General features: G+C 38.9%; 1 protein-coding gene and 1 long non-coding RNA gene across 3 annotated transcripts; one reads left to right on the plus strand and one right to left on the minus strand.

Moving 5' to 3' along the window:
- Nucleotides 1-319: 319 nt before the first annotated feature.
- Nucleotides 320-6,115, minus strand: LOC138059037 (uncharacterized). The gene is made up of 5 exons (XM_068904545.1): nucleotides 5,809-6,115; nucleotides 4,673-4,750; nucleotides 3,821-3,865; nucleotides 3,045-3,101; nucleotides 320-2,681 (listed from the first exon to the last, which is right to left on the minus strand). The coding sequence occupies exons 1-5, from the start codon at nucleotides 6,098-6,100 to the stop codon at nucleotides 1,705-1,707; spliced, it is 1,449 nt and encodes a 482-aa protein (XP_068760646.1). The 5' UTR covers nucleotides 6,101-6,115; the 3' UTR covers nucleotides 320-1,704.
- LOC138059038 (uncharacterized) lies at nucleotides 3,873-21,800 on the plus strand. Of its 2 annotated transcripts, XR_011134135.1 has the most exons (4): nucleotides 3,873-4,106; nucleotides 4,238-4,479; nucleotides 17,751-19,623; nucleotides 21,008-21,800. It is a non-coding gene; the product is annotated as an uncharacterized lncRNA (long non-coding RNA). The 2 variants fall into 2 exon arrangements; XR_011134136.1 differs by lacking the exon at nucleotides 4,238-4,479.
- Nucleotides 21,801-22,956: the final 1,156 nt, after the last annotated feature.

A 22,956-nucleotide genomic window follows, 5' to 3' on the forward strand; every position in this document is an offset into this window, starting at 1 on the left:
GACGGGAAATCCGGCACAGTTTATGCATTGGGAACCGTAGCCAAGAAATCCATCGTTTAATTCAAAAATTTGGTTTTCTCAACGGAGTTGAGCGGTCGTCCTTCGTCAGGGCTCTGACGAAGGGCTAACGCTCGAAACGTCAGCTTTTAGAATCTCTGTACGGTGGCCAATTTACATTATCAACTCCGTTGATAAAACCAAATTTTTGTATACTAATTCCCCACCGACGCAGCACCACAGTTTCTTTAGAAACTACCCTCTTCATTCATCGTTTAATTCCTCTTGCTTCTCACGCCAAGGAAGAAACCAACAATAAAAATATTTTAAAATCACTCTTTATTTGCTTTTGTTTCCTACTTTATTTGTGGTCTACAAATATAATTTTTTACCTTTCATATAAAATTTCAAATATCAGTTAAGTTATCAATATAAAGCCTTATAAATTCTGTAAAAGTACGACTTTGCCATAATATTGCGTGAGTTTTGTTTACTATTTTCTCACTTTTGCAAAAAAAAAAAATCGCTCCCAATTTTAAAATCACGCTTTCTCTAAGCGCGAATAACTATTATAATCGAAGGAATGAGTGAAAACGCCTAACTTGCAAATCTCGTCGTAAACTAGCGATAAGGTACTTATTTTCGAGCTGTTATTACTCCGCGATGGATTTCAAGTGTAGTTCTATAGGGGGCTTATTATATATTAATATGGTTGTTCTTATTTTTTAAGGTGTCGTTCTACCCTTACAAGGTTCAAAAACTAAGCATTAGTCCTAATAAACTTGGATGAAAATTGCACAGGAAATTCTTGCTATATCTTTTTACGTTGCAAAATAAACTTGAGGACATAGTTGAAGAATCGACTATAGGTTAAATTTAGAGCGGCTTTAGTACACGTCCTGTTTTAAGGATCTAGTTTCTTATGTCTAAAAACTGAAACATTCGACGACAGTGACACGCAATTGTCTGGCACGGCCAGAATCTCTATCGATAACCTTGTATATCTGGTTTTTTTTACATAGTAAATACTAATCGCTTGACTATATTTTAGCCAGCACTGTATCGATGTGCCACGCTAAAAGGCACACACATGTTCATGGCGAGTTTTTGCTTTTTTTGATTCCCTAAATTAGTGGTTTCAGCGACAAAACAGATTGGTGTTTTCTTTCTTACAGATACTTGCTTTTTCTGTGGATTGTCTTAGGTTAAAACGAATTAAATTTTTTACTGTTTTTACACGACCATTTTCTTAGAAACACTCGTACAATTTTACTTCACTCAAATCCTACACTCTAATTTTTTTTTTGTTTTCATTTTACCCCATTTAAAAATTAAAATAACTTACGTTTAAATTTGTGTTATATCATGATCTTCGGCAATTTTTTAGAGTAAATCTCGCGTCATGTTTGAATGATATACAATCTAGGAAGATGATTAATTCATAGTTATGCATTGTTTTCTTGTGTAGAAATTAAATTGTTTTTTGCACGCATTCAGTTCAGTTCAGACCTTTTACGACTTATGTCTTTGTCTTTCTCTCGAGCTCCCTCTGACAGGTTTTACGCCTTGCTGAGATCTTGATACCCGTATAACAGAGGCTCGCATTTTCTGTTCTTTCTTAAGCGTTTGCCTTATGGGAATCCAAGACCAGCGTCTCAGTTGCTTTATCTTGTTTAAGGCGTTGGCATTGGTCGTTGATGGAAACTCTTAACTCTTCAACTTGGCAAACTGGTAGACGAGTTTGCTGCGAGGTTTTATTAAGATACCCTTGGCGATGTACGTTCGTAGTGAGCGAGCAAAGTTCTCATATTTCATCGAGGGTTTGTTTCTCCGGCGTCCCCACATACGGGCCACTTCGCTGGAGTTGATGAATTTAAACACCCCTTTCTCTTTGTCGATCCAATCTATCATATGAGAGTATTTGTCTGGCTGCTCCAATAGCTCCAACAGATACTGGCACAGGCGCGGCCGACCAGACTTTTTGAAAGCTGTCTTGTGCCTATGCAAGGCGAATTTCTTGGTATCTGGCTCCCTGAAGGCACTTGGCTCAACGTTAACACCCCTTGAAGACAGAACGCTTCGCGGACTCCACGCGAGGTCAGGTGGGCTGTCCACGCTTGAGAAACTTGCAGGGCTGTCAGAGTCGCGTTCTAACGCCATGTCGTTGTCCTCTTTCTTGAAATCAGCCTCTTTTAGAAAGCCCTCTGCACTGTCACTTTTAAATATGCCGTTTTTTAATCCGCTGGAGAACGCCGTTTTCTCATAAGGGAAGGGTGCAAAGTCCAGGTCGTAACCCGGCTGGCAGCCGTCCACGAGTTGGGCGTCCCAGATTGAAGGCATGAAAACCTTACATTGGCTTTCCGTGGCCTCGCGTCTACTGCTCAACTGGCAAACATTCCGGGCCTGGTTTATCAACAGCTCGTCTACCTCTGCAGGGAAGTCTTGTTTGATCAAAGCCATCGCATCAAGGACAGGGGGTCTCCACTCTGAGCTGTCCACCTGCTCTGGAAACGCGTAAGAGTCACGCGAGCAGAGGAACGGATCTCGCGCGTGCGCGTGAACCCGTGTGTCTAACTGCATACTGCACTGAAGCCAGTTAGAGACTTCACTGAACGAGTTGTTATGAGGTAGCAGAAAACTCTCGCCCTTAATCCTCAAGTCAGGATCGCTTTTGTACATCCGAGCTGAAATGAAACCAAAAGAAAGTGTGAGCTAGCGTTCCATAGCAACTTACAATCGAAAAGGTAAACTGACGTAAACCGTAGAATATCAAATGCGCCGACGTTCATGAATTTAATGACAGTTTGCGTCTTGAGTGTTTTGGAAGAATATAATTTGGAAGCAATACTCGATGTCTTTTAGTCCCAATTATACAAGTCTTCTATCAGACATACGGGACCGGTTTGATAGTGGGCAAAGTCGTTATCAGTTCAGTACTTTTGAAGAAAGAAAATCCCTCAAGTAAGGCAATCTTTCTCTCACATCTGACTAAACACCCAAGGCAGTTTGTAAATTATCAGAGGCAAACAATGCAAGCGAATTATTACCTTCTTCAAGGCTCATAGACGCAGCCACCAACTTGTCTTGTTCAGAGTGATCGGCGCCTAAAATGTGAAAGTGAATTTTTAGAGGCGGTGAATTCAATTGTGCCTAGAAAGTGAAAGTATACGAGGAGCTGAAAAGATTGGACGCTCATTAAGTCAGCAGCGCGAAATTAGGAAAGTTCGAGCTTCCCTCGGAAATATATTTGAGGATACGCGAAAAGATCCGAACCTTGTTATGACAAACGCGCGTAACCTCAACTTCCCACGTCGAACTGGTAACTCCGCGTAACTGTTGTTCTTCTTGCAAGCGGGTGTGACGGATTACTCAGACTGCAAATGATTTCTGTTTTGGGCAAGAGCGTTATGGCTAAATATATCCTTACTCTTTTTGCTTAATTTTATTTTTTTTGAAGCCAAGGTAATAATGTTTTAGGATATTTCTAATTCACGTTGATATGGCGTTAATTTGTCATACGTGCGATGTGCTAGCGCATAATTAACTTTCTTGAACTTCCGCAGTTTGTCAAAACAGGTTGGCGTCTGAAGACTTCTTTACTTCTAACAGAGTTATATTTTTACAAAGAATCGTTTTCTTCGTTGCACCTCGCCTTACGTTTCTCGCTGTAAGTGCTTGGAATTACTGAAGCATTAGCGTCTAGGCTGTTTAATTTTTAACTGCCAAAAGATAGCGACGTTACACGCGGCACTGCCTGTTTAAAAATTCTTTGGTATGTCAAATAAACTGTTTTGTATTTGGAGAAACAAAATTGTGGTATTACCTGGCACAACTTGAGCTGGGGCGAACATCTTCAACTCTGGGATAACTGTCAAGAGAATGAGGGATAAAATAGTTAGGTATCTATTTTATCCGAATACAGCTGCCAATCATTACTCTTGGAGGCGGGGCTGTCCTCAAAACGGCTGACGCAGTAATTTCGACCACGAGGATCGAATTTGCGAAGAGCTTTTGTCGAAACGGTGACTTCCCTAAAATAATGACTTCCAAAAGAACCAATGACCGCGGATAAAAGGTATTTGAATTCTACACGTCAACCTACCAACAAGGTATGTCGAAAGCGTTGCTCAATGTCTAACTCGTGAGGGGAGATAAAGAGCAGAAACTCTTTAATCACTGGCAAGATACGTTACGAATGAGCCACTCGATAACAGACTAACAAGTTTTCTGCATCTTTTAGATATTCTGGGAACTACAAATTACGCCAGTAAACACTAGTATGACGCACTACGCACTCACGTGCGACGAATGGAGTCCAATCACAAGGCGGGCTATGAGTTCATTGACGTCAAAAGGAATGACTCGGCTCTATTTATATTTTCAGTGGAGCCAATATGAACATATATGTGTGTTTCAGCACATTTTTCGGGATCAGTCGCCAAATTATCTAACACTTGATAGAGTAACTGCGTAGCGGTGAAGGTGATTTACCCTTTTTGTTGTACTAATATAATAACCGATTTTAATTTACCCAACAGACGCTCCTGCTCCTTCGCGTGACAGTTTTGAAACCCATTCCCGCCCACATATGTTAATTTATGTACATTTATTGAATAAATTTTATGGGCTTCGAAGCAGCTGTTCGCATATTAAGAATTAAATTTTTGATACCAACCTTCGAAAAGCTCTTCAAAAGCGACATCCACTGGACTGCAAGGGCTACTGTCTTGTACCATCATGCAGATATAAAACTCTGAAAAAATGTAAAAAGACGAGGATTTTTGACCATTTTTTGTACTCAAGGTCACTCAACGTTGGCGTGATCGAATTTGATTGCGTTACTCATTCAATAACTAATTAACACCCTTCGATGTCGTGGGAGAAGCAAACAGAATATCGCTTAACTGGTTCCTCATATGGCTTTCTTGGATTGAGAAGTTTGGAGTTCGTGTCTGAGACGTGACTTGGTGCCGGACTTCCGGTTAACAGTCTTAATTCTGAGAAATCTTGGATTAAATAAGCAATCTCACGCGTTTTTTATTATTTTTTTAAATTTAAACACGACAAGAGTATTAGTATAATGTAAATGAATGAAAAACAAGCGATCTTCATGTTTCTGTGGACAGTACATGAACTCTTCTTCTTCTTGTAATTTTTTAACTCGCCGATCGATATGCCTTAACTTCCTGTCGACAACGTGTTTCGAGGTTTATTAGGGACGACCCGTTAGGAGGGCAATTCGTCTGCCAGTTGCCCCTGGTAACGTAAACTTCGTGTTCATAGTGTTAAAATAATTGCATATTAATTAATGTATGCAAAACGCTATAGTCGCGCGCGTAATTTGTCGTGTTACGCGTGACTGGATATTTGAGGCAGATAGCATGTCGAACAACTCCCTTTCAAGGTCTATTGCAATTTAATTTGGTGGAATAAGCTTGATGAAAAAAAATTTATCGACGAAATATTTATAAAAGAGAGAATTTTTGAGGAAACCAGATGAACCGCCGCGAGGTTTGAAAGTACCCCGCACCTATTTAGCCACCATGGCTTGCGTCCATAAAACAACCACAACACACATATGTTTGGTTAACGTCAATTGCCTCCCACTCATCTACGACTTAAAACTCGCATATGAATAAAAAATATCTTTATTTGTGTGTGTATGTTTGTGAAACATAAAAGAACTTCTTTTATGAATTGTCCAAAGCAAGGTTAATGAGGTTTTCACAACTTGTACAGACATAATTTCAAGTTTCTCTCGGTTACAAGATTAAAAAAATACTAACGCCACTGCGCATGACAGCCACTCACCTGATCCGACGAAGGAAGTCAAGGCGATAAGTTGGACGTGAAACTCAAAAACTGAGTTTGTGGAAATAACGATCTGGAGGTCGGTTCTGAATTCCAAGAGCTGGCGTCTGCTGAAATAATAAGGTCTTTCGTGTGCTCTGAGTTGTTGGTATTCAGGCTGCAAAGTGGCCGTTAGATGTTGCTGTCGATGAGCGCACTTGTGTTTCGTGAACTCTACAGTGGGATGTGACGGTCCGCTGGTAGCACGTTTGTAATTAAGTCCATTTGATATCCTCTTTAAAAAACATCTCATGCATTTGTGATCTAAATATGATGTAATGTCAACTGTCAATCGTTGCTACGCACAGCCTCCGGTCTCATGACGTCAGAGATTGTGAAGTTACGAAGAGCCCTAAACCTTGTTCATATTATCAGCTGTTCCGGTGGATTTCTACTTTTGGTGTTTTTATTTCCTCATAGAGATACGAGTGCAACGTTTTTAAAGAACAGCTTGCAAGATAAATGCTCGGAGGGACAACTTTATGCAAATGACAAGTCCCATCACAGGGTCGGAGACCAATTCTTTTCGCCTTGATTATCTGATAAGACACAGATGCAGAACTCTTTTTTATTCCCAATGCTTCGCTCTCTTACATATGAGTTGTTTGGAATTAAGGCAAATGACGTAAAAAGAATTAAATATAAAGTAATTAAAGTTTTTTCTTTCAAAGCAAGAGAATAAATCCCTTTTGAAAAAAATTCAGTCACGCTTGGCCGTGCATCGAATGCAGTGATGAACAGCTTTACTTTTGAGCAATCTACACAGTTTTTCAGTGTTTGATATTAGTCATATTTCCTAAGTTGTTTAGCTAGGTTATTATAAAATCCTTACTGGTGACTATATTAAGAAAACTTTTCTCGTAATGTTGATTAACCGATTGAAATTTTATTCTTTGTCTGATTTGAAGAATTCAGTTTAATTAGGAGGGTTTGGCAGTCGACTTTGTCAAGTTAAGACTTCCTGGATGACCTGGATGGTAGTTTCCCTTTACTCAAAGTAGGCCTAGGGACAGCACCTGGTTTTTTTTAAACATATATTTTTATATATATTGTCAACATATATGTGTATCTTTTCAAATCAAGGGTTGTAATTGATGTTCGTGTCACTAGGTGACGTCACTTAGCGTGGGCTGTGGGTTTCGCGCCAAACATGTGACAACCCAGACATTGGTAGCAACGAACTAGAATTTGTTATTTTATAAATCTGTGTTGCTTCCCAACGCATTTTTTTGATCAAAAAAACAAATTTCTTGGCGACTTGAGTACAGAGGATGATTTCGATGAAGTGTTAATGCTTCGGTTACTTCTCTCTGAAACCATAGGAAGCCACATAAACGTCATTTTATACAATCTACGTGCTCTTAGTAAAATGACAGATTTCATTTCCAATTAAAAATACCGGACACCTATAAAAATATCCCTCAAATTGGAAAGGTATATAAGTTCAACGAACACATTGAATTTGATTCGGCCGGATCAACTTTACGCAGTTTGCATGATACAATGACAGGTTTTCAACGAGGTGTTCAAAACGTTATCTTCTAATATCACGTTGACGCAACATTCGCTGAGATTTCCGATTTGATTTTTTCATGAAAACGAAAACTAATTTTGAATGCGCCTAAAAACTAATTTGGTCTTAATCTATCCTTTTTCATCAGCTGTTGCATGATTGGTTATGAAAGGCCATTCCACTTGATTACTCAGCCTTTTATTTCAATCACAGTTAGTATATAGAGATGTTTCAATCAACTGCAAGGTTTGTGTGTAAAACAAATGGCCTGGCCTTTTCATGAATAATCTTCAGATCTTTGGCTTTAGTTTATTTCTTGAAGATGTTGGTCTTGCTGCCTCACGTCTCTACAAGATACACTCGAATATGTTGCGCCCATTTGACCGTATCGAAGGAAAAACTACTTTTTTTAAAATTCCATGTAACAATGAAGTTCAACCAGTCTAATCTTTAGCTGATCATTGATCAACATCACCAGTAAGCCATTATTATCCATACTTTTGTATGCTGTCGATGCTTGAATAACGGTTAAATGAAAGCTCTTAGCGGTTTAATCTCGACAGTTCAATCCAATATTTGTTAGTTTTACGCCTTAACTTGCGCAAACACAAAACGACAAGAATGTCAACAAAAGCTAAGGCCTTTATTCGGTCAAGGATTTAGAACTCCTTTGTTCTTCTGTTTTTAGCGTAGTTCTCACAGTTACTATCGCTAATTCTTTGTTTAAAAAACACAAGGTTTGGTAAAATTGGTATTGCCAGAATTCCGTGATTGTGGGTTCAATCAGCTTGTAACGTTTCAAGTTATCTGAATATGCGTAGGTGTAATAATTTGTTCACAACATTTCTGCGGGCGACAATGAACTCATATGTGACACCGCTACCGGTCACGGATAACTGACTTTCGGCAAAACGAAATTCAAGGACACCTTCTTGACCTTGTCAGACGCAGAATATATTTACAAACCCACCCATGTGCGTCACGACTTTCAACTTACAAGTTGTTTTAGGTTTAATAAAGAAGCTGACTTTCAGCTTCTTAGTATGAATTGAGAGTGGCACAAAGGAAATACGTGACGCTTCAGTTGTATTGTTTTCCAAAGAATGGTTTTAAATGGACTTGAGCTCTTCATCCCAGCGGATAGTTTTGTGCAAGAAGAGCCATTTGCACAAATTAATTTACCGCACTGCTTAAAAACATTTTCAAATTTGGTGTGCACTTCAAATAAAAAAATTAAGAAGACTAACAAACTTCGTTTAAACTTCGTTTAAAAAAGCTTTTTGTTTTATTATTTCTGCACATGAGGCATATCCTTGATAAAAAATAGAGCAGCTTTCACGCTCAGCTGATCGTGGTCATCATTCCTAGTCCTCCGAGCTTGGTACGGTATGGAGCTTGCAAGTCATTGCCATTACAGATTTTTAACATTCGACATCACAACTCGGATGTCGGACTTTCAATAACGTCGATGTCTAAAGTTGAAAAACTTGGCGAATGGCACCAGTAGAAGCTACCCATGATATGGTGGAGCATTCTGGTATTCTGGTGAAGGTGTTGTTCCTGCAAAGTTGAAAAACAATTGCTCTTTTAGGCCTTACAAAACTGTCGACAGCGTGAAGTATTTGTTAGGTCGAAAAGATAAACACAAGCAAAAAGGAGAGAGTTTTTTTTTTCTTGCACAATTCAACTGAGTTTTACACGTATGCCGTCAAGGGTACAACCGTCCCCCGTTTCTCCAACCCCCCCCCCCCCCCCCCCCCCGTAAGATTCTTATTAATCTGTTTGCATTGAAATTACTCAACGTTTTTCTGGCACTTTCACACATTTTTAAAAACGTTTACTGCCGGGTTGTGTCCTGCCATTTAAAGGGGAAACAACCTGTGTTAATACCAAGAGTGATCTTCACTCTTGGATTCCACATTGTTGGCCCAAAATGTTCTTACAACTGATTCCAGTACAGTTTATATGCCATTATTGGATAAAATTCTTTTCCATTCTGTCATGATTTAAAATTATTTACTGCGTAAAACGGAGTATGCAGCAATTTCTAACTTTGTCACCTGATATCGATATTTGAGACGTCCGACAAGTGCAGTATAAACTACCAAAGAAATATCTGTTAAAAACGGTACTAGATCGGCTGAATGTCATTTATTGTAAAACCCAATCAACCAACAACGACACGGCTGCATCTTTCGTTTTCAAATATCATTTCATTGAAATCCAAGGTTTTGCTATTAACACAATAAACGCAACAGTATTCCAGACAACAGGTGGTCGAACGTATTATTTCTTTACTTAGGTTTCTTTCAAGTTGCAGCTTGTACTTACTTGAATAATCACTGATTCTCACTTTAAAAACTCAGTGTTGTACACCCATGCACTATCCATATACAGCGTGTTTGAAAGATTCATCTATCACTGAGATATTTACATCAGAGCTGGCCCTATTCTACGCCATTCTCTTTCCATTAATGGAGATTGAGCTTCAAAACGCGCAACAAGCCAATTTCCGAAGCTAAAATTGATTCCCATTGTTGGACTCTGAAACTAGGATCTGTCCTAAAGAGTATAACGGAAACTGTATCTTCAGCTGTAACTAAAACGTTAGAGTCACGTCACGGAGAATGTCCTTCGTGCACATTCTTTCGAGAATGATATTGAATTTATGCCACTTTTCAACGTCACTTCCATATCCGAGCATTCTCAAATCATCTTGGTATAAGAACCTAGAAGCAAGTTTGCGGAAGATCCAAGCATAGCTGCATGTCGTGGCTCGTGTTGCATACCAGTAGATACCGTTTGAAAACGAAGTCTTTGAGCCAGCTGACCGTTGCCAAATACTGGTTGAGGGGATTTCAAGTCCAATTTGACAAAAGTGGAGCATTTCTTGTCTCTTCGCCGTGATCTACACTGATTTCGTGTTTAGCGACACAAGTCAGTGAGATATTAGAGAGGTTTACCAAAGATTGCGGGCTTCTGCGAAAATGTCGAGTCGCACATTTCCGGGTCCTCAGACACCGCAGAACATGAAACTTACTCTCATTTGAAAATCAATGTCATCCAAAGACATCGAAAATCAGGCATTTTTTTAACTTGAGACGATCAACTTTAATCTAAACGTCTTGTCAGTGTAATCGTCTTTATTTCAGCAGGTTTCTTTTAATTAAATTCCCGGGTGCACAAACCCGGAATTTAAACCGGCGTATCTGATTACCGACCAAACTGGCATGATTGACACCTGCAAGTTGTCATGGCTACAAGGCCGTTGAAAAAAGGCTGCCTACTGTCTATCTATTAATCTTAGAAATTCTGCACAAAAATTGCCGTCACGAAAAGCTGAAGGAGAAGTTTAACATTTCAACTTCTTCGTTTATCTTTTTTTTCTTTTTAATTACTAAGTGCGATGCATTATCTGAATAACGATCAACCTTTTTGATTCAAACTAATAAGTAAGTAACCTGGCGATTTTTTTTTCACCATTCTAGATGGAATTAATTTTCAGTCATGCTTTGACTTGAATGATATATTATCAATGTATCGTTCACTGTTGAACATTTTTCCTGAGGGACAGAGAGTTTCACGCAGATCCAAGATAATACCTAAGTATATCAACGGACTGACTTCAGTGGAGGAAAGGAGCATGTTGAAAAAATCGTTTTGTAATGACAGGTTTATAGATAAATGGAAAGAAAACGTCGCACTTCAAATTTACTGACACATATCGTTTTGCTGTTAATCAAACGGAACTTTCACGGCACGCATGAGCTAAGTAGTTTGGAAAAGTGCAGACAATAATATGGAGGCCGCTATCGCATGCAGAATTTTAAACACTCAGTCCACAAATACTGATCCAGTCTCCTCAAGAAAACAAAGCAGAGCCGTCAAAATACCAATGCAGCATCTACAATGAAGGGACACTTTTTAAGGCGTGGATCTATGAGAAATTCAGTGCAATCGAATTATCAGCCGTTTCGCTATCAACAACACATTTGTACTCTGAAATGTGCATTGAATATTTTGAAGAAAAACCTGCAATTAGATGAGCGGAACTGCACTGGTTGTGTTTATTTGTTGCACAAATTATAAAACCGCAAGCGTTGAGTAAAATACGGCTGATTGTTTTCTCTGCTTGCCGTCTTCCGCTTGTACGCAAACATGAGCATGTGTTCGGACCCCAAATCATCGATAATGTATAAAAATGCATTTGTTAAAATATCTGGGTGTGAGAAATTATGCGCATGTCATTCATGACCGTGACTCTTTTTTGTGACTTCTTCGTTTACTTATTCTGCTTAACGCCAGTACGTGACACAGTTCAATTAGAAATCATTATCTATTGTCTTGTACCTACCATTTGAACAATGTTTGTCTACTGGAGCTATCCGGCAAGCCAGCACGTAGCATGTGCCTGCTTGGAGCCATAGCGGAGGGAAGCACGTTTCCAGCCCTGCACTTTTATCAATATTTGCATTTGATCTAAACTAAGCTATCCTTATCAGCATTTCACCATAACTGCCTACTTTAAATTTTCATAGCGTTGGAAGAAATTTCCCGGGACTGCCTTTTAAGTGATGCGGTTTTTTCACTAGGACTGAATGCGCAAACCTGAAAATGAGTATTCGGAAAATGGACACCGCGTAAGATTCTGCAAATTCTAACAACCATAAGAAAGCGCCAGTGTCACCTTAGCAGAATTTTCTTTCGCGTGAAAGTTACAGAACAAACAGGAGCAGACTATAGAACAATAGCTTAGCTAAAAAAGTTTAACTGTTGACTTATAAATTGACTCGAATTATTGATCGATCTATTTCACGTCTTTATTACGGTTTCTGAGTAGTTGCGCAATCCCAATTTCTTTTCTCTTTCATTTTTCGCCATTCTCTTTGCTTGATTTTTGAAAGCTTGCAAACAAAGCCATGCCGTAAAATGTTTAAAAGAACAAGAAAGAAAATGACATTTTGAATTTCAAATATTTCCTAGTATCTTTCCAACAGACGGACAGTCTCGGAATGGGCTATAGCTGAAATAAAAATTCACATACCGGTACGTAGATTGTGGTTCAGTCGTGTGGAAGATAATTGGCTTATTCTCTCAGCGCTTTGATATTGTATTTGCATTTCAATGTTGTTTTCATTCCGATATTTGCTCTGCGTTAAACCACTCGAGGGAGGCAAGAGCTACACTGATCACGTATTTTTTTTTTGCCAATTATGAGCTTGCGGTCAAAATTGTCTTGTGGTCTCCGAAGGTCATGTTGTTTCAAGTACATCAGTGAAAGTCCTAGGTATGTGCCATGCAGGAAAAGATCTATCTTCTCCCGCTCTCCTTATGAAATGCTACAGGAGTTTGATTATGTTGACATTCGTCTCGAGACGTCCTTTATGGAAGATTTATTGTTCCCTTCCACTGTAATACTACCGTGACTTCACTTAGACAAACAATTAAGAGTCACTGAGCAGAAACTAGTGTATTTTGCATGTTAATCAGTATTCAGTAGATGATCCCGGAATAAAGAAGACGTTGTCTTTGTCAAGGGTTGATCTTCTCTGACGAAATTTTCATACCTTAGTTTTCCACTAGTCTTTATTTAATTCAGCTGGTAGTATTGGGCAGACGTTCAAGTAAAATGCGCGTATTTCATGGATTGTTAAGCAAGAGTTGTCGTAGAGTCCATGGCTAACCAATCGACAGTTATCAATCTTCGAACATAGTTCGAAGCTCGACTGAATTTGTCCGAGTTACAAACCCTGCATGCGAATTCTCATAGTTATAATTTACGATACTTTTTCTATTAACAAAAGCTCAAGTTGAAGAGCACGTTATTTCCTAGGAAACGTTGCTTTACCACAAAGTGGCTTGTGGCTGAACTAAGGTACTAGACTGATACCTGTCTGAAACCTTTTTTTAGCGACGTTTTCAAAGATCAGCACCTTCATGGAACTAGTTTTTACTGCACTGGAAATAAAATCGTAACATCTGCTTGGTGTTTCCTTGACTTGATAAAAGTCATGCGTTAGATCATTCATGATTCTTTCAAGTGTGTTCAGAGAGCGGACAAGGAGAGGGCTGTCAAGGGTGGGGTTAGGCACAAGTGCTGTGTTCTCGTCGCACCGTCACACAAAGACTTCGTTCCTTTCCCCTTGGGCGAGGCTGCCAAAGAACTCTAGACCAAGAATTTCTCTCGTTCAGGCGACTAAACTTTTGTAATTTTGATAAATCTAGTTTAAGTTCTCGCGCTCGTATTTTCGTGCTGTTTGTCTCTGGAAAAACACAACAAATTGACTTATATTGTCTTTGCATCCTGCAAAACGATTTTGCACTGTTCGGTGATTTCAAAGTGACGAACATATTTTTCTGTCTACGCCCGTGTGTTTTTATGAAATTGCAATTAAAATAAAATTAATTATTAGCCAAAAATTACTGCGGTTAATCAGTAAGAGCTCGGCTTCAGTCCTGGTACGATCAGTTTAAGCTTCCTGTTTGGTAAGTCGGGTCATGCCCCTGCTAAAAAAGCGAAAAACATTTTTAGCATAAGAAAGATATTCCGCAATTAGAGTTAAAGTACTTTCAAGACTTTTAAAGTTTAAAGCTCATTTTTGTCCTTGAACAATAGTTGTATTGTGAGATCTTACGGTTAACTAGTCTTGATTGCTTGCTTGAGGGGTATATAAAGTTCCTGTTTCGCTGGATCATGTCTGTGAAAACGTTATTAGCATAATAAAGGCGATAAAATAAGAGATAAAGTAACTATAGTGACACTTTGTCCCGGTTTAAAGCCCATTTCTTTCTTTCAAACAGTAGTGAGTTTACACAATCGCACGGTTCCCAGGTTCGAGCTTCACGAAAACAGCTTCAGTATAAAGATATTCTTCCAAGATTATGTTCGTTGATTTATACGATTTTTGCAAGTTTAGAAAACGAGCAGTAATTAAAAACAATGTAAAATACGGCAGTTGGAACAGGTTGTCTGAAAGAAGACACATGTTGTCGTTTTAAGCTTTCGTAAAAATAAATTATTCTACCAACCGAGGGAGCTTATTTTCTACTGAGACGTTTTTAGAGTGTTTATTTGTCTGACTAAAATTTGACCAGGGGTATCCCAACTGCCTTCATCAACTCAGCGGTCTAAGAGAGTTCCATTGTTTGTTGATGTACGGACTGACAAGCCCAAACAAAAGAAATCGCTGAATTTTCCGGTTTCTACAAAAAAAGTGATTTTAAACATACTTTTGAACACAATTAGTGCAATATTATCCTTTGCCTGAGGCAAAGAAAAATTTCCGCTTTCACTTCATTTACATAACATACCACTTTTCAAAAATACTTCTAGTGTGAGAGATTTATAACGTGATCATAGCCTTACTTACGCTTCATTAACAGAACTTGCTGTTAACAGCTTTGTTTTGTCACTACGTACTTGTGCTAATGTGTTGCACACTACATTGAGTATAGCTCTGATGTGTGGAGAACATGTATAGATGCACGCATACAGTGAGTTTCAGGTAGCCTGCGCATAAAAAGAAAAAGTTCAGGGACGAAAATGTTTGCTTCTACGAGCCCGATTCCACCACGTGACTTTTATTGGAATGATCACGCCTTCATAATTTCATTCGAATATACGAGTTGAAAAGATGATTTTAAATCTTTATCTATAGATAAAGAAGTCGGTTTTTTCGAAATGGGTTTTGCTGATAATTTTATTAAAATGAATACAAGAGATGGTCTATCTCAAACCGGGTTCACTTTTTTTTTCAAAGCCATTCCTTCATACACTTGCGGAGCCCCAAGTGCAGTGTGTTGCAGATATTTTGAAATCGCTCTACATTGCTTCAAATTGAAAATTTTAGCCTTTTGCGATCGTGAGTGGCTAGCTAGAAAGAATATTTAGACTAGCTATTTAGGTTTTCTTTGTCAATCACTGAATTCCTTTTCACCTTAATCGAAACAAAGAAGTGTTTCTGCAAAACAAGTACCAAGTAAACTCTTTGCTGCCAGTGAGTAAACCGGCTGCTTAAACAACGTATAATATCGTCTTTAACACCTCTAACTGAACGGCAAAAATACACGAAACATGATAACTAGAAACACAAATTAAGTGTACAATGATTAGGAACTTTTTGACAATGTTGCATAAATTGCATATCATGAAGATGCTGTACTACCGTTTCAAATTTCTTTGTCTCTGAGGTAAGTTAAAAGAAAATCACATCGATCAGTCGATTTGTTGGTCTTTTTGAGGGCCTACTAAAAGCATGAAAAAACTTTTAAACTTTGTAACGATCTTCGTTTGGGATGCACACTCACGTTATATAACTGTATCCAAGGGCAACGAATTGGTTGAGCTTTGTCAGTCACGCTGTTTTGCGTTACTAAAAGAATCTTAAAACAGGTGCTTGCCCAAGTAGAGTCTCACAATATATAGTATTTTCTCCTGCCCGTCTGAAATTACGTACGCCAAGAATCTAAAAGGGCTTTTTTTTTTGATGTTCCAACACTGATGTGAGGACGAGGACAACATCCGATTTCCCTGATCGATCAGCCAGCGAAAATTTACACTCTTTTGGTCTTTGTTGTTCAACATATACGTTTGTTCAACATATGAATGAATGAATTATTGCATGATTTTGTGCCATTTAAAGTAAAGAAATAAAAAAAGAAACCAAAAGAGAAACCAATGGGAACACTCGCTCATCCTTTCATCAAAAAAAGTCATTTTCAAGGCTACTTGCAGGTTTCTCTGTCCTAAGATCCTATGCATATGAGAGGGCCCCCAGGAAGGGGGGGGGGGGGAGGGGGGAGTCCTTGTTTCCTAGTTCCCTTTAAAAATTTGTTGGTGTTCCCTTGTTCCCGAAATTACTTTCGAACTTGCTATCAGCTTTTTTATCCCTAAAATGATTTATGTCCTCTTGTTCTCTGAGAGACTTGTTTTTGTTCCCGTGTTCCCCATTTCAAATAAACCATGTTCTCTTCGTCCCCAGAACACCTCAGTGGAAGAGCCTCATAGGAGTAAATCAATCAAACGAATTTTGTCTTCCTAATCCTTTCGGACTTTCAGTCGTAATGGCTTCACATAATCCATATTATAGACATTGAACGAAAAGGCTCAGAGGAGGCAACTGAAGCATTTAGTGTATTTGTCTACCCTTACTTTTGGGTGTCCGTTTGAGAAAAAAAACCGGCGATGATTAACAGGGTACAAGAAAGAAAAAGAAACAAGAAATAACAGTGCAATTTTCCTTCAGAAACCACCTTCTTACCTTCATCTTTTGAAGATTCCTTTGCTCGGAAAGTGGTAGGTCGGTTTAATAGGTTTGTAATTAAGAGCCACACAAAACGTACATTTGTGTTTGTCGTCCATTATTCAGCGATGTTTTTAGTAGACTGAATTAAATGGTACAGGAGGCTCGATTTCTGAGAAGTTATTTTCGTCTCCCATCCAAAAAAAGCCTTGATTTTAAAGCCAAAACGAGGATCCCAGCTTGGTTTCTCAAATTATAATAAATTCTTGCTCTCAATGATATTCTGATATCGTGCACCCCTTCCATTTTTCCTGTCACCACAATGCCTTGTAAAACATCTTTGATGGACACCAAAAGGAAAAATGAAGCCATATATATATCATTGAAGTCTTGATAAGGCAATAAAGGCAAAGAAAATTCCTTGAATGCACAGAACACGCTTCTGAGAACCATATGCTGCCTTTGGAGCGACCGAATTGAATCTTAGACGTAACGACGTTCAGTGGGATAGGAGAGCTATACCACCAGAAAAAAAATGAGGTTGCTCGTCTTTCTGTGCAGTCCCTAGTAAGAATGAACTATCCTGGGTTCATCGAGGGTTTTTGAAGTGCGAAGTTCTCCGGGTTCAATTGTGCTGATGGGTTTTATATTGTTTCGTTGGGAATGTTTATTTTCTTTGTTGGATTACGTTTTTTCCGCTTTCAGTAAAAAACGGGAAAAAGATATAATACCGTCATCGCTACGATTCTGAAATTTTTTCCGCATTCGAAATGATCGACAAAACAATGAACTGGCCAATCAAAATGCTCGATACGTTCATACATACATCAACTTATCTAAAACCTAGGATTTACAGAGTGTCTTCAGTTCCACCAGAGCTAATTATCTCGATCCGAGGAAAAGAGAATAAAGGAAATTAAACAAAACTATCATTTATACAACCTAACAGCATATCACAACGACATGTTGAATTTGAAGTATTTTCGATTTACGAATTGATATCAAATTGCGTCAAACGCGATCTGGATGGAAAGAATACTTTGGCAAAAAGACTATATCAGTCGTTCTTCGATCCCTTGTTTTGAAGTTGTCCATCCTGTATTTAATTTAAATTAATAACTGAAATCATTATATTTCTATCGTTTCAGGTTGCTTGTATGGTACGAAGTGGAAGGCGTTATTGAAAATATCCGCCTTTCCCTGTGGGATTTACTTCGTGCCTGTTTTAGTCGTGGAGCAGAATCTAGGGTATTCAGAGTGGATCCACACTTAATCGACGTACTTTTCTCAGCGAACAAAGATTGAAGGGAGCTAAATTAAGGAGAAGACGCATCATTTTATAACCACCCTGAGATATAAAGAAATCTCCACAGGGGAATTTCATCAAAAAAATATTGAGCAGGAGGGAGAAATTTGAAACAAAATGGAACGACACTACGGAGTAGCAGAGTTTCTCCTCAGAAAAGCTAAGAGAAAGAACGGCTTTGGGCTTTGTCGTGCGAGTTCCTTCTTAATTGGAACAACTAACGAAAAGCTGTTATCTGCATGTTTTCTAATGTTTGAACGCATTAAAAAAATGGAAAAGAGACATGCACAAAGGTAGTCAAATTAAAACGGAGAAAAGTAGAGAGCTGATGTTACCGTCAGCGGCAGGTGAATTTATCTTGTGAGGGAGCATGAGACAAACAGTTTTAATTTAAAAGTTGTTAGGCTGTCTTGATTATGCATTTCAGCATAAATGTCCTCCTGGGATTTAAATTGTATTATGAGCGCAACCCAATCTCGTACCTAGAATCCTCGTTCCCCTTGACCTGCGGTTGCCCATTTAAGCGTGCGAAAAAGCAGCGAAGACTCTGGGTACGAGATTCGAGCGCGGCCTTGAATAGTCATGTGCTGTGTGCTTGTATTGTCCCGAGACTGAATGCTGTCCGAATCCATACCAGAATCCCCCGCCCCTCCCCCTTGTATTTGCTTGAAGAGAAAACCTAACGGACCGTTGCATATGTAACGACTTACCTCGTTGATGTTGTTTAATTGAACCTAAATAATCCTGGTTTATTTGTCTTTTTAAAATGCGGAGCATGGTAGGAAGAATATTTCACTCAGAGACGACAATTTGGAACTAAGCAATATTATCGTTTGTTTGCAGTTCAAACGTCTCGGAAAACTAATAGTCTAGGGATTTTTATTTGAACTTTGAAATGCCGAGAATAGAGGGCATACAGCTAGATGCGTCGACACGCTTGAAAGCTAAAATCGAAGTGGAAGCCTTGAACTATATTCACCAATTGCAAGTTGATCTAGGTAAAGAGTATTAAAATTATAAAGGAGAACGCAGTTTAAAGGGCCACCGACAACCACAAGTCTTTGCGGGCGTGCAAGCTATCGGCGCCATTTTCTGTAATACAGAAACTATTATTTCTTGAAAAGTCAAATTCCATCGCCTCACATCGTCGTGTTTTGGATGCCCAGTAGCTTCAAACTTTGTTAATATTTTCCTTAATGTTTAAATATTGTATTTTTGGCGTTATTTGGGTGTTGTGTTCGTGTTAAAAGCGAAATGAAAACTGTGAAGAAAGGTCGTCCGCCGAGGAAGGAAAAGCGCCATGTTATTTGGCTCACTACTTCAACCTTAAGATTATGGAACGAAAGGAGAAAGGCGTTTGGATTAAAAAACAAATCGAACAGCGAATTCGCAGAAGTTCTTCTTCACGGGATGTTTCTGAAGCGAACCGGCCGATTCGATTGCCCGGATAATAACAACAACAAAGGCGCGCAAAGGACACTGGTTGTCGGTGGCCCTTTAAATCGTCATTTTATGACAGACAAACCTGCCGCAACTGAGTAACTTTGGAAAGAGAACGACCCTCTCAAAAAACCAACTCAAGGATCTTCCAGGTCACTACAAAAGTTGTGAAAATGTTCGTTATCAAGACATCCCTTTTTTCACCGAAGCTCTGCAAAATCAGTTCATTTGTGTGTTACGACTGCCATTACAATTTCAGTCGGTGCGTCTTTGAAGTGAGTTTTTGGTCCTTCTCTTTGTTTTGCTATTGTTCCAGTTGTAAGCTCATTTCCATATTTTGTTCTGCATGGGATCTTTCCAAGAAAGTGCTTTTCAAACGACTCGATCCGTTTGACTACTCGTGAAAAGACTTGATCAATTGCTTGCCGCACTACTTTTATTAATGAGGCAGTCTTTCTATCCTATGACCTTTTCGGTTCTCTGAATTTCTCTCGAGCTCGTTCCCAATGAGTGATATTAGAGTTGGCAATGACTTATAAGTCCTCTTACGAGACGGTCGATCGTTCCGATGCAAAAAAAGGTAAAAATTAAAACAAAAACAGAAAGGATTAGCCATTTGCACACAGGCTTTGGCCCGTTGTCTTTACTTTCAACACCTCGTTTGCTTCATTAAATCGTGGGAAACCTAATAATTAAAAAAAAAAGGATTTTAAAGGAATTTTTGTGAACAATCAACAAGGGGTCTCGGAAATACCTTTATATTTTAAAGACCCACTGCAACAAAAGGTTTTTTGAAAACAGGAAAATGTTGTTGAATTTTGATGTATTTTTAATTATTTTATTTTGTTCTGAAAGCGGAATTTTGTTGTGCCCTGCAGCGTCTGCTCGCTCAAGTTATTGATGCATGGATCTCGTTTTTTAAAAAGAAGTGATTAACATTTAATTCTTTTATTAGCCAGCTTTTAAGCAAATACCTTTTGTAAGGTGCATCTTGTAAGTTTCAAATTCGTTCTTTAATGCCCAGTTTGTTTCCATAAAATACGAACAGCGTATACATTAAAACTGCTTGAAAACTGTCAGAGACTTTCCTGTAACTAAAATTGAGTCGCACCGTTTAACTGGTACAATGCAAGGTTTTGGATACAGGAATGTGGTATCCATGGATAAGTTTAAATAAACAGTTGAGCCTCTTGAAAAATTAGCTCACAGTGGATTATCTAGTTCACCGTCATTTCAAAAATCAGAGCCGAACGATCACCTAAGAAAGCGTGCAAAGTACGACTCAATCGAAAGCAATATCTCGAAAATTGTGCCATGCAACGATGATTCACAATGGTAGAAAAGAATTTAGCTTGCAAATGCTCTGCACGTCTCTACTTTGCCTGAAAAAAATGTAAGAAAATGATCTTTGGTGAAAATGATTAATTAATAAACGGATTTTATTCCAGCAGACTGCAATGCTCGATTTTGCACCGCATAAGATGAATTGCAAAGCAAATTCCTGTAATTGTTTCTGATAGTATAATTGTGCACGGGTTAGTACTCGCGCGTAATTTATTTCATCATCGTGTAAGTTATTATTTCTGTAATAATGCATTATAATTATGATGTCACGCGTTCCATCATGTTCATTGTGATTAATTATTATCTGTTATTTAGGGTTAATTAAATTGGATGCTGAGAAGCGGCAATCTGCGTGGGAAAGGAGAGCATGCAAACTAATTTGCCCTGTAGGCAGGTTGGTGTCACCGCAACAGCCATTCTGAAGCATTAAGGACGGTGCCTACTATTGTTATTGCGCATACGTTCTGCGCATCTCGAGATAGTCGGATTTCCTATGGGTGGTGCTTATTAATATAGGGATATTTTTGCGCGGTTTAAAACTATGCGGAGAAAGCAGAACTTAGCAAGTGCTCTTGGTAAACAAAAAGAAAATTGCGGGTAACCACGCATTTTTCAACTTGTCGTTTGTCGGTTAAAATTTCTGATCTTTGTTGGTTGTCGGTAAATCTCCGTTAATAATTGACAATGCACATTAATTGTTAATATGCGTTATAAAATTCACCTAGTTTCAAGACTTAAAGCCCCATATAACATATAAAACTAGTAACTTGTAAGATTGCATCGTTTGATTGCTCTTAAAGTTCATTAACCTTGGTTTGTTTTTGTGTATAGATCGTTTTCACTGTCACTTTCAATGAAATAAGCCAAAAACTTGAAATGTTGTAGGAGACACATTCATAAATCACCTCACCAATTCTCAGGTCTGTGTGGTTCATCGTTTCTGAGTTATTTGTCGAAGTATTTCACGCAACTTTATAGAGTTTTGTATGGAGCCGCCATGTTGGGGCACCAGTGTTGTGCACCAATATGGCGTCCAGAAATCAACACGAACGATGAAAGCGCTTACGTTTCGCTCATGAAATAAAATAAATGTGAATAAACACATCTTCTAATGTACTTGAAACGCTCAGACTGCCGAGATTCATAGTCACAGACAATTTTTTTTCAACCAAATAAACTGACTTTGTATCATGGTGTTACGCAAGGTGACAATTCGGAAATTCAAAATGCTGTATTTTCGAAACGAAAGACGTCATGGAACTGGACTTCAACCTCCTATAGATAAAAATTCAAAACATCCTGCAATTTTGATTTTAGAATTTGATGATGTCATTGTGAAAACCATCTATATACCCCATCTTCTCGGTCCCAGTATCCTCTCTTGAAGTAATAATATCGTGGCAAGCATCGTAAAGACAACTGTCACTTACTACTTACAGTCATAAGTCGAGACGCACGAATGCACGAACAGCTCTGCCGGATCGGGTAATACACGCTCTCTTGACAAGCTCTAGATGTTCTTCATTTTCGGTTTCGCTGTCATCAGAATATGTCTCATATTCATCAGTTTGTACTTCTTTGTGATCCTCGAACATCTTGATCAGATGATATCGATTTCCTCAGGGAATGGAAGTCTCTCTTCAGACTCGTTGCCAGTGGGTTGAACAGCCGCGTAGACAGCAAGCGGCAAGGCTCCATTGCAGCTTTATCTTTTGTTGTCCTAACACTTCATAGTAACAGTCCTTTGGCGTACTGGTCTGTATATTGACGTACCTCTCTAACCATTCTTTCATCAGTTCCTCCATTCCTGGTGTTATTCCTTAACTTGGCAAAGGTGCCATCGTGCCATCGTTGCGACAGCTGAAAGGGGCACGCCAGATTGAGGGACATGTTAGTAAGACCTGTCACGTGGACTTGTCAACTGTCACGTGGACCTGTCAAGACTCGGTTCACGATTGCACCAAAACTATTCAGACTAATAGAACGTTGTACGACTTACCGTTGATCTCACTGCTGCCTTCATCAGATATTAAGTTTGCCCGTTCTACAATCCGGGTCAAAACACTTCGGGACACTTGTCAAATTTTGGGCGAAAAGTAGAGAATTTACTGTACATGCTTCCATCGTTATATGAGAAACGTTTGTTCTTCTTTCGCTGCCTTTTTTGCGCCCCCTTTCCCCCCAGACAATGTTGAAACATGCCAGCGATCGATGAACGGATCTTGATTTTGGAGACCGTGAAAAATCAACATTGTAATGGGGGG

The sequence above is a fragment of the Montipora capricornis genome, chromosome 8 (genome assembly GCF_036669925.1).
Source record: "Montipora capricornis isolate CH-2021 chromosome 8, ASM3666992v2, whole genome shotgun sequence".
NCBI lineage: Eukaryota > Metazoa > Cnidaria > Anthozoa > Scleractinia > Acroporidae > Montipora > Montipora capricornis.